This window comes from Chrysochloris asiatica, unplaced genomic scaffold, assembly GCF_000296735.1.
Source record: "Chrysochloris asiatica unplaced genomic scaffold, ChrAsi1.0 scaffold00052, whole genome shotgun sequence".
In the NCBI taxonomy this organism is placed as follows: Eukaryota; Metazoa; Chordata; class Mammalia; order Afrosoricida; family Chrysochloridae; genus Chrysochloris; species Chrysochloris asiatica.
Window position 1 is genome coordinate 3,352,268 of NW_006408570.1, and position 12,977 is coordinate 3,365,244.

Consider the following 12,977-nt stretch of genomic DNA (forward strand, 5'->3'; position numbering starts at 1 on the left):
TTTGGTTTCTTGACTGCTGCTAACCTCTCTTAGGCTTAGGTAAAATTGTACCCATAAAGCCATCTTTTTATAAAGATTAAATGAATTGATGAATGTGTCTGGCACATGGATCATAGTAGGTGTTGAATAAATCATAGATATGATTATTGTTGTTGTTATGGGCCCAGGATTAGAGTTGAGATAAATTGAAAAATAGACACAGTCTCCACCCTTTGGAAATGGCTGGTCAGATGGCAGAGGTAAGATACAGACATTAAATACAAAATTCCCAGTTTGGCCACCCACATTGCCCAGGCTGGACCCCCCAGGAAGTGCAGGCAGGGGAGTCGATGTGGGCAGTGTTGCACTGTGGGGTTTGAGTGCCTGTGGGACATCTGAGTGGAGCTGTTTCCGGACAGAATTCTGGCTGGAAGTAGAGATGTAAGAGGGGAGGAAAGAGCAGAAGATGAAGGAAGGTCAACTGGCAAATAAGGGCTGGATCCAAAGTCCTAAGAAAGGGAACCCAGAAGTCTCCAAGGAATATCAGACTCCCAAAGATTTCATTATTGGCAGAAACAAATCCTTGGCCATTCTCTGACAGGTCAGTGTAGGCAAACCAACCACGCATTGTTCCAATGTCCAGGGGTTACCTAAAGAGTGTCAGTAAAACTCCAAAATGTTGTAGTTCCCGCTGGGAAGGCAAGGCCGGCTAAGGGCAGGCTGACTCCAGTAAAGCAGCAGGAGGGAAAAAGGGGAGGCAGAGCTGCTTTAAAGCTTGAGCAAGTTACTTCATTTCTCCTGGCTTTCGTTTCCTTCCCATCCCACAAAGTTGTGGTGAGAATCAAGTTCTAACATCCAAAGTCCTGAGAATAGGAAGCCCTCTATAAATGTTAATTGTGCAGTAATGATATTATCTGAAAACCCCTGGACTGGGGACAGACAAAGAAGGTGGTAAAACAAGGAGTTGAGGATTCATTGTGGGCTCACTATGTGCTTGCTGTGTGCTGGGGGATCCAAGGAGGCCTGAAGAGGAGACATGGCCTTGAAGCACATTCTTGTCTTTGGCAAGTGCACACATACACACACACACACACACTTCCTATGCTAAGGTGCTGTTGGCAACAGGATGAAAGGAGAGTGATGGAGGATTGGAAAGGACTCAGAATAAGGAATCAAGACATTTCTAAATCATTTTTGTAATGACCCATCTCCCTCCAGAATCTTAACTCCCAGCAAACCAATCCCTCACCATTTTCTCCTGTAGGCTTCTCCCACACACTAACATAACTCCCTTCATCTTGAATGTCCCTTAAGTTTCTCTAGTCTTTTCCCATCTTCCACCCAATGCACCTGCCATATCTGGAAGGCCCCTCAGCTGGCATTTGGCAAATCTTTCCTTTTGGCACTAGTTCAGTTGTTCTAGGTTGCTATAGTGTTATGTCTTTTCTCCATGCAATTATTGGAACTTCAGCTAATAGATGGGGACTGTGCACAGAAACCCACGACCTTACCCCCAAAGGATACCTGAGTGGCCAGAGCCCTCTTACCTGGGTCTCAGAGAGGTTCAGCTGGCGGGCCAGCTCTGTGCGCTCATGGCCCACCACATACTGGCAGCGCTGGAATTCCACCTCCAGGCGGTACAGCTGCTCTGCTGTGAAGGATGTACGAGTTCGCTTGGGTCGGTCTAGGTCCAGGCCCTTAGGCAGGACAATTTCCCGAATGGTTCCTTTGGCATCTGCAAGGGCCATGAAGGGAGGCAGGTTAATTCATTAGCTAGGGAGTTGTTAAGTACTGTCGAGTCAGTTCTGACTCATAGTGACCCTGTATATAGGGTTACCAAGGAGTGGCTGGTGGGTTTGAATTGTGAACACGCCAGTGCTTATCCTATAGTGTCATAACAGGACTCCAGTTAAGGAGTTAGGTATGTTAATAAGAGGTAGTGTGATCTAATAGGGAGCTCATTCATTGAGCTTGGTCCTGGCTGTGTGGCCTCTGACAAGTTATTCACCCTCTCTGGGCCCAGCTTTGTATGTGAACGAAAAACTATTTGCTGCCAACTTGATTCCAACTCATGGTGTCCACGTATGTCAGAGTAGAACTGTGCTCCATAAGGTGTTCAGTAGAGTTTTCAGAAGTAGATAGCAGGACTTTCTTCTGAGGTGTTGTTGGGTAGACTGGAAGCTCTAATCTTTTGGTTAGCAGCTGATGCAGTAACCATTTGCACCACCCAGGTACTCTATATGCATGTGAATGGACCTCAATGTTAATGTCAGGTCTGCCATCATGGCCTGGGCAGAGAGGACTCAATCTGGCCCACCCAAGATTCTGTTCCCTCAGCTGACTAAGGAACAAATGGAAAGAGCTATGCTAAGTCCTCAAGTGCAGAGAAAAGAATGGGTTTGAATTAAGTGTGATCAATCTGGGAAGGCTTATTGGAGCAGATGTTTAGAACTAGGTTCTAAGCCATATGTGTGTGTGTGAATAGGATAGATTAGGGAACTGGGGTCCTCTGGAGGAGCCCAAGGATAATCGCCACCCCATCAAGCTGCTCAAAGTGCCTTCTAGAAGGATTTCTACCTATCTCCATGTATCTGATCTCTAACAGCAGGATTGTTCTCCTGGGCTCCAGCTAATGCCTTTCATGGATAGAGTCTCAATATTTTGGAGCTCAGTAGGAGAGATAAGAGGCTCCATGACCCATATTCACCACTTAAAGAACTCAACAGCAATAACAGAACAGCCAGAAAAAGTAAAATATTGGAGGAAAAGCAGTTTTAACTATAGGGATAGAGATGGTCTGTGTTTGAGCCACATACATGGATGGTCTGAAATCTCGTTATCAGAAAAGCTCAGGTTGAAAATTAGACTGGGAAGTATGCATCATGGTGCTCTTAAGATGGACCAAACAATGCCCAATAAACTGCGAATAGCAGTGAAGCTATACTAAGAAATTTGCCATTCAATAGGAAGAATTGAATGTAGGCGGTTGTGTGCCACCTGTCATACACTGTCTTTGTCATAGAGTGGGTTCAGACTCATAGTGATCCTGTAAATCTGAGGATGTAAATCTTTACAGGAGCAGAAAGATGCCTCTTTCTCTGCAGAGCAGCTGGTAGATTTGAAATCCTGTTCTTGTGGTTACCTGCCCAACTCATAACCCACTATGTTACCAGGCTCCTTATATAATAACATTGTTTTTATTGTCATTGAGTTGGTTCCAGCTCATAGGGATCCTGCATAGGGTTTTTGAGGAGTGGCTTGTGAGTTTGAACTGCCGACCTTGTGGTTCAAACAGACCTTACAGTCCAGTGTATTATCCTGCAGCAATGAAAAACTGCATAAACTCAAGGCAGCCCTGATCAAGAACAGTGTCATGGTTAGGGTTCTGTGTCAACTTGAATAGGCCAGGATTTCCAGAGGTTTGGTAGTTGGGATGTGCTTATTCCCATGGTGATGGGACCTAACACAGGCATAGTTAACTCTATGATGAGTGGCTATGAGTAGCCAATCAATTGAAGTGATGCTTTCTTGGGGGTGTGGCCTGCTCTCAATATAATGAACACATACATGGGAGGGACTCTCTCTCTTCTGCTGGGGACCTGGGACTCTGAAATTGTAAACCATTTCCTTGATAATAAACTTCTCTCTATATATATTCACATATATGTTTCACTGCTTTTGCTTCTCTAGAAAACCCTGCCTAAGACACACAATTAACAAAACAACCAACTATGGTTGCAGAAATTCCAACCCTTTCTGGATAGTCTGTGAAGCTAAAGTTTGCAACATGGTCAGTGGTGCTGGCTTTGGCTGCTTATACGTTAGTCATAATAATAGTTTACACTTACTTCTTCTGTGCTTGTTATTTGCCAGGCATTGTTTTAACCTTTCTGATGAAGTTAGAACTTTGATCTCCATTTTATTGGTGAGGAAACAAAGGACAAAAGTTTAAGCTACCTGAGGCTGCATTGGCAGTCTTCAATAGACTATAGAAGCACCCTCATCCTACTTTATGAGTACCATCCTTTAGTAACCCTTAACAATTCAACTGATGGGCTGTTATGAAGAGGACTTTGTTCATGAGTAAAAATGGAAACTTCTGGACAGGTTTACCACTCTTTGAAGATATATGAAAGAAGCTATATTTGGGGTGTGCTCTGTTTACCAAGAGGACCCTTCTTACTCTTTGAATCCCTGCTTTGGAAGGTGAACTTGAGACCCTTCCTCCAAATCCTCCATATTATGACTGATTGGAGCGATGGTGTGGTACTGTAGAATAAGCACTAGACGACTAACTGCAAGGTCAGTGATCCAAACCCACCAGCCACTCCTTGGAAACCCTGTAGAGAATTGCTATGATATGGAACCAACTTGATGGCACTTACCAACAACAACATGTTTGGTTGAGGTTGATGCTCCATCTCGGTCCAGTGTCAGTTAATGCTCACAGCTCCAGGATGCTCTCAAGCTCCACATGGGTTCCTGGCTCACTAATCCTGGTCTTGACCTCAAAGGTTCTGAAGCACCTTCATGTACACAGTTGATTCTCAAAGAGATGGTGGGTTATTCAGCCACCATTCAGCGGTGGCCCTCATCTGAGAGGGTTTTTCACAGTTGAGGTGCTTGCCAGAACAATTTAAAGGAGATAGACTCTGTTTTTAGGAGAGTTGATAGTAACCATAGGCCTTTTGGCTCAAGCTCCCCTCACTACTTATTTTTACATTTCAGAAAACTGAGTAATATCTGTGGTTCCATTGTGTCTGGGTCCCCTTTGTTTGGATTTGACCATTTCCAACAGTGAGACCAGACTCAACTTCCTCAGAACACCCCAAGTGAATCTATCTCCAAAGGCAATGGAAAGAGCTGTATATTTATTTAGTTTCTTTGGGATGGAGGTGTGAACAGAAGAAAGGGTGGTGGAAAATTCAGAGAAGTCTACTCTAACATTCCATTGAGGTCAGACTGTACAACAAACAGCTGACAAAAACAACAAAGAGGAAAGGCCCACCCTTTCCTCTTTGCTTGTTGTTTTTGTTAAGTGCTGTTGAGTTGGTTCTGATTCACAGTGACCCTATATAGAGTTTCTGAGGAGCTGCGTGAGTTTGGATCACTGACCTTTCGGTTCAAACTGACCTTGCGGTTCAGTGCTTATCCTACAGTGCCACACCAGGACTCCCCTTGGAAGAAGGGCTCCAGGAAACAGACCCATCTCAGGGAGCAGCCAAGATGGGTTCTCTCCCTCAGGATCAGTGGAATCAGGAGCTATATAAGAAAGGCAACCTCAGACCTGTCCACCTTATCAAAATATGTCACACAAATAAGTACATGAAAGATATCATTATCACTGGTCTTAGGGAGGAGTCCTGGTGTGGAGCTGTAGAATAACACTGGACCCAAGATGGATTTGAACTGCAATGTGGCGGTTCAAACCAACCAGCTTCACCTTGAAACCCTATACAGTGTCGCTAAGAGTCAGAATGAACTTGACGGCACTTAACAACAACAAGAAGTCTTTGGGAAACGCAAATCAAACCACAATGAGATACAACTACACACCTACTGTTGCTGTTGTTGTTAAATGACATTGAGCTGGTTCCAACCCAGAGATCACACATTTTTTTCTAGAAAAATGAAATATTTGTTTACACAGAATCCTACACACAAATGTTTACAGCAACTTAACTTGTAATTAAAAAAAAAAAAATGGAAACAACAAAATGTGCTTCATTAGGTGAATCGTTAAACTGTGGTACAACCATATCAGGGTTAGCAATAAAAGAGGAATGTCTTTTGATACAGGCAGCTCTCCAAGGTATTAAGCTTAGTGAAAAAGATTGCATGCTGTCTGTTTCTATTTCTGTAACATTATCAAAATGATCAAATTATAGAGCTGGAGAACAGACCAGTGGCTTCCAGGAGTTGGGGAAGGAGGGAGAGGATGTGACTTAAAAAAAGTAGCATGAGGAAGTTTCATTAGTGATGAATTAGTTCTGTATTGTGATTGTGGTGGTGACATTGTTGTTACGTGCTCTTGAATCAGTTCCAACTCATAGTGACTCTGCATAACAAAACACTGCCCAGTCGTGTGCCATCCTCACAATTGTTGTTATGTTTGAGTACACTGTTGCAGTCACTGTGTCAATCCGTCTCATTGAGAGTCTTCCTCTTTTTCACTGATCCTCTGCTTTACCAAGCATGATATCCTTCTCCAAGGACTAGTCCCGTCTGATAACATGTCCAAAGTATGTGAAATGAAGTCTCAACATCCTCCCTTCTAAGGAGCATTCTGACTTTACTTCTCCTAAGACAAATATGTTGAGTCTTCTGGAAGCCCATGATATATTTAATATTTTTTTGCCAACACCATAGTTCAAAGGCAGAAGTTCTTCAGTCTTCCTTATTTATTGTCCAGCTTTCACAGCATACAAAGCAATTAAAAATACTGTGTCTTGGATCAGGCACACCTTAGTATTCAAGGTGACATCTTTTGCTCTTCAACACTTTAAAGAGATCTTTTGCAGTAAATGTGCCTAATGCAATATGCCTTTTAATTTCTTTTGACTGCTGCTTCCATGAGTGAAGATTTTTGTTGTCTTTATGTTGAGATGTAATCCATACTGAAGTCTTTGATCTCTACCAGTAAGTGCTTCAAGTTATCCTCACTTTCAGCAAGCAAGATGTGTCATCTGAATATTGCAGGTTGGTAATGAGCCTTCCTCCAATTCTGATACCACATTCTTCTTTGCACAGCCCAGCTTCTTGGATTATTTTCTCAGGATATTAATTAAGTATGGTGAAAGGATACAACCCTGATGCACACATTTCCTGATTTTAAACTGTTCAGTATTCTCTTGTTCTGTTTGAATGACTGCCTCTTAATCTATGAACAGGTTCCTCATGAGCACAATTAAGTGTTCTGGAATTCCCATTCTTCACAATGTTATCCATTTGTTATGATCTCCATGGTTGAAAGCCCTTGCATAGTCAATAAAACACAATGAATATCTTTCTGGAATTCTGCTTTCGGCCAAGACCTATCTGGCATCAGTCCACATCCTCTCCTGAATCCAGCTTGAGTTTCTGGCAGTTTCCTATCAAGTTACTGCTGTAATGACTCACTAGTTATCTGGTGGTTATATGAGTCTGTAATAAAATGCCATAAAGCTATGTATAAAGGAAGAAATAAATGTATGTAAAAATGGGTGACATCTGAGGAAGGTCTGTAGTCTGGTGAATTATATTGTGCCAATGTCAATGTCCAGTTTGTGATAATGTACTACAGATATAGAAGATGTCGCCTTTGTAGAAAGCTAGGTGATGGGTATACAGATTCTTTCTATTATTTTACAACTTCTTGTGAGTCTACCATTATTTTAAAATAAAAATTTACAAGAAAATCACATGCCATAAAGTTAGAGTGACCATTTTGGCTCACAAAAATCAACAGATTCATTAGTGGAAAGATTATGACAGTCTTTCCCTTCTTCCTTCCACTGTGGTTTGTAAGATGATTTAAAATGACACACAGATAAACATTTATCATTTCCAAAAGTATGCACTGTTTTTTAATGGTTACTAGAAAAAAATGTAAACCCATGATTTTATATGCTTGGGATCAAGTTTACAGTAGGTAATTAATTTAAAAATGTATTATGCTAAAATATTAAGTAATTATAGTATAATTGGAATATAAACATAATTGATGTGGATGATAATGAAAAGAACAAATGTTGGGCAATAATGGAATTGAGAGCACACAACACATCCATGTGTATATGGTACTAGATTTTATGATAGAGGGGCATTTTAAGGGAGGAAAGTTTTGTCTGTTCAGTAAGTGGAGTTAAATGAATTAATGGGAAGGAATAAAGTTCATTTAAATTCCCGTCTCATACCATAAATAGCAATCCATTTCAAATGGATTAGAAAACAAATCACAGACTATAAAATGTTAAAGGAATTAAATAAAATATAGTGGGATGTTATTCTTATAATCTGTGATTTGGGGGGTGCATTTGTCAAGATGAAAGATGCATATATATTTAGTCTCAGTAATTTCATTTTAGTAGATATTTATTCTAGGAAAGCAATGATTCATATGCTCCAAGTTGTATATCTAAGGATGTTTGTTGTAGCATTGTTCAAAATATTCAAACTGTGGATGCATCTTAAAATGTTCGCCACAAAGGAAATGGTTGAACAAAATATGGTACATTTATTCTTTAAAATACCATGTGGCAATGAAAAAGAATGAGGTAATATCTATATTAACTGATATTAAGTGAAAGAAAACAAGGTATAGAATAGTTTACTCAATCCCATTCCATTGACAATAGCCACAACAATGGATCAGCTCCATACTGGCAATAAGGAAAATGTACAGGATGGGACAATGAATTGGGGCCAACTAGATGGCAATGAACAACTCAACTTTACGTCAATAAAACTTATTGTATACTTAACAATTCAACATATTATTTATAAAGCACCTATATGTGTCCAAAAAGGAGCCCTGGGGGCACTGTAGGATACACAGTGGACTGCTAACCCCAAGGTCGGCAGTTCGAACCCATCAGCCACTCTGTGGGAGAAAGGTGAGGCTTTTTGTCAAGTACTGCTCTAGTGTATAGAGATACAGAAATAAACAAAATAGACAAGGTTTCTCTTCTCAGAGACCACACATTTTGGAAAGAGATAGATAACAACAAATCTTAAACACTAATATGTAAGGTAATGATAAATGCTGGGAAGAAGGAAAAACTAGATAAGGGGATACTACTGTGCCCTCAAAATAGTAATAAAAAGAACCAAGGTATGTGTATGGGAGTATGGATGAATGGGTGCTATTTTAGCATGCGTATTCAGAGAAGGCCACATATCAAAGTCCAGTTAGTATAACTAGAGGGTTGTTGTTGTTAGGTGCTGTTGAGGCAGTTTTGACTCATGCACAACTGAACGAAACACTGCCCAGTCCTGCGAATTCCTCACAATCGTTAGGTTTGAGCCTGTGTTGCTGCCACGGTGCCCATCCATAGCATCGATAATGGATTTTTTTTTTTTTTTTTTGCTGACCCTTCACTTTACCAAGCATGATGTCCTCCTCCAGGAACAACATATGTAAAGTATGAGAGTAATTACTGATCTTTTGGTTTCATATAGATTTTTTTTTTTTAATGGAACATCAAACTCACAGGTAATATTTTATTTTGTTTATCAATCTGATATTTTGCTAAAACATGATCTTAGGGTTTAATCAGGAGAATAGTCTCAGGAACTAGTCTTAGTGACTCCTTTAGTTTTAACTGGTCTAGTAAGTCTGGACTTTAAGAATTCGATTTCTATTCCATGCTTTTCTCCTATCCTATCAGGGCCCATCTACTGTGGTCCTGATCAGAACAGTCAGTAGGGGTAACCAGGCAATCCAGCTCTTCTAGACAACTGAGTTTTGACAAACGTGCTGTCCACTTGGTAGGGAAAGAAGACACTCTCCAATAAATGGTGTTGGGAAAACTATACAATTCTCAGAAGAAAATACAGGGGCAACACTGTTGAGCCTACCTTTTACTAATGGTGTTTAGTGCTGATGACTCAGTTTCAACTCATAGCGACCTTGTATAGGCTTTCTGAGAAGTGGCTGGTGGGTTTGAACCACTAATGTTGTGGTTAGCAGTCCAGTACTTATCCTACTGAACCATACCAGGAATAATGTGATAACAAAGACAAAAACAGCAAATGAGAAAACAAATAAATGGGACTTAAAAAATTAAAAACTTGCTCTTCAAAAGATTTTACCGAAAAAAGTGAAAAGAAAAGCTACCAATTGGGAGACTGTCTTCTGAAACCATGTATCTGATGTTGTTGTTGTTATGTGCCATGGAATTGGTTCTGACTCACAGTGACCCTGTACAGTGTTTCCAAGGCTGTAAATCTTTACGGGAGCAGAAAGCCTCATATTTCTCCCGCGGAACAACTGGTATTTTTGAACTGCTGACCTTGGGGTTTGCAGCCCGATTTGTAACCACTACACTACCAGAGCTCCTTCCATGTAGCTGATAAGTATCTAATAATCAAAACCTATGTAAAACTTCGGAGTCCTGGTGTGGTGCTGTGGGCTAATGCACTAGACTGCAAAGCGGTTTGAACTGCAAGGTCGGCTATTCAAACTCACCAGCTGCTCCTTGGAAACCCTATACAGGGTAGCTATGGGTTGGAAATGACTCGGCGGCACTTAACAACAACAACACAACAACAATGTAAAACTTCAACAACTTAACAACAGAGAGACAAATAAAATGACAAAGGACTTGAATAGACATTTCACCAGAGCACATCCAAATGACCAGGAGACACATGAAAAGATGCTCAACATCATTTTTTGTTGTTGTTGAGTGCCGTCAAGTTGATTCCGACCTATAGCGACCCTGGATAGGGTTTCCAAGGAGCAGCTGGTGACCTTGAACCGCTAACCTTGCAGTTCAAATGGCTTTGCAGTCTGGCGCATTAACCTACAGCGCCACACCAGGATTCCTATTAGTCATCAACAAACAAACAAAAAATCCACTGCTGCCAAGTCTATTCTGACTCAGAGCAACTCGATAGGACAGCGTAGAACTGTCCCATAGGGCTTCCAAAGCTGTAAATCTTGACAGAAGCAGATTGCCACATCCTTCTTTTGAGGAGTGGCTGGCAGGTTTCAAGTGCACACCTTTAAGTTAGCAGCTGAGAAGTTCAGTCACTGTGCTACCGGGGCTCCTTCATTAGCCATCAGAAAGCTGCAAAATCAAAACCACTACCAGGTTACGGAATAAGTGATATCATTGCTGATGTCCAATGGGTTGTGGCTGAAAGCAGAAAACACAAGAGTTTTACATGTGTTTGAATGACTGCAAAGGCATTTGACTATGTTGTTGTTAGGTGCTGTTGAGTGACTTCTGACTCATAGCGCCCCTAAGTGCAAGAGAACAAAACACTGTCCAGTCCTGCACCATTCTCACAAATTCTGCTATACTCGAGCCCATTGTTACTGCCACTGTGCCAATCTATCTCATTGGAGGTTTTCCTCTTTTTCGCTGACCCTCCACTTTACCAAGCATAATGTCCTTCTCCAGGATAACATGTCTGAAATCTAAGAGTTGAAGTCTGGTCATTATTGCTTCTAAGGAGCATTCTGGCTGTACATATTCCAACACATATTTCTTTGTTCTTCTTTAAAATCACAACTAAAATGCATAAATTCTTCTATGGTCTTCCTTATTTAGCCCAGCTTTTACATGCATATGAGACTATTGAAAATACCATGGCTTGGGTCAGGTGCACGTTAGTCATCAAACTGACATCTTTGCTCTTGAATACTTAAAAAAGGTCTTGCACAGCAAATTTGCCTAATGCAATATGTCCTTAAAATACTTACTGATGAAGATCAGGGACCACAGCCTTCGGTATGGCTGGCGTCTCAATGTAAAGAAAGCAAAAATCCTCACCACTGGACCAATAAACAACATTTTTATCAATGGAGAAAAGATTGAAGTTGTCAAAAGACTCCATTTTTCTTTTGGGTCAACCATCAACACTCATGAAAGCAGCAGTCAAGAAATCATACAATGTATTGCATTAGGCAAATATGCTGCGCAAGACCTTTTTAAAGGGTTGAAGAGCAAAGATGCCAGCTTGAGGAAAAAGGTGCACTTGATGCAAGCCATGGTATTTTCAATAATCTCATATACATGTGAAAGTTGGACAGTGAATAAGGAAGATCGTAGAAGAATTGATGCATTTGAGTTATGGTGTTGGAGAAGAATATTGAAAAGGATCATGGGCTGCCAAAAGAACAAACAGATTTGTGTTGGAAGAAGCACAGCCAGAGTGCTCCTTGGAGGCCAGGATGGCCAGACTTCGACTCTCATATTTCAGACATATTGTCAGGAGGGACCAGTCACTGGAGAGGGATATCATATTTGGTAAGGTGGAAGGTCAGAGAAAAAAAGGACCCCTAGCGAGATGGATTGACAAAGTGGCATCATCAATGGGCTCAAGCATGGCAACAATAATGAGGTTGGCCCAGGATCGGGCAGTGTTTCATTCTGTTGTGCATAGGGTCTCTATGAGTTGGTACCGACTCAATGGCACTTAACAACAACAACAACAACAATATGTCCTTTGATTTCATGCCTGCTACTACCATGAGCATTAGTAGTTGACCCAAGCAAAACTAAGTCTTTGGCAATTTCAATCTTTTCTCCATTTATTATGATGCTATTTACTGGTCCAGTGATGAGAATTTTTGTTTTCTTTACATTGAAGAGCAACCCGTATCAAACATTATGGTCTTTGATCTTCATCAGTATTTTAAGTCCTCTTTGCTTTAAGCAAGCAAGGTTGCATATTTGCATATTGCAGATTGTTAACGGGTCTTCCTCCAATCTTGATGCTCTACTCTTCTTTTTATAATTCATATCCTCGGATTATTTGCTCAGCATACAGATGGAACGTTGGTGGTGGTGGTGGTATGCCTTCGAGTGGGTTCCAAGTCATAGCGACCCTGTATAGGATTTCCAAGGTTGTAAACCATTACGGGAAGGAACTCTGGTAGTGTAATGGTTATGGATCAGGCTGCTAATCTAAAGGTTAGCAGTTCGAAAGTACCAGCTGTTCTGCGGGAGAAAGATGAGGTTTTCTGCTCCTGTAAAGATTTACAGCCTCGAAAACCCTGTACAGGGTCACTATGAGTCGGAACCGACTCCACGGCACATAACAACAACAAACCATTACGGGAGCAGAAAGCCTTAACTTTTTCCCATGGAGTCTCTGGTGAATTAGAAACGCTGATCTAGCAGATCAGAAATGCTGATCTTACAGTGGGTAACCCACTACACTACCAGGACTCCACCAATTGAATAAGTATGGTGAAAGAATACAGTCCTGGTGCACACTTTTCCTGATTTAAAACCATTCAACAGAACTTTTTTTCTGTTCGAATGACAGTCTCTTTGTCTATGTAC

General features: G+C 41.1%; 1 protein-coding gene across 1 annotated transcript in view; it reads right to left on the reverse strand.

Annotated features, from left to right (window-relative positions):
• Positions 1-12,977, reverse strand: part of VAX2 (ventral anterior homeobox 2) — a 52,205-nt gene that overhangs the window by 16,210 nt on the left and 23,018 nt on the right. The window contains exon 2 of the mRNA XM_006862912.1: positions 1,527-1,714. Within this exon, the coding sequence (XP_006862974.1) occupies positions 1,527-1,714 (188 nt within the window). The remainder of the gene's footprint in view (positions 1-1,526; positions 1,715-12,977) is intronic.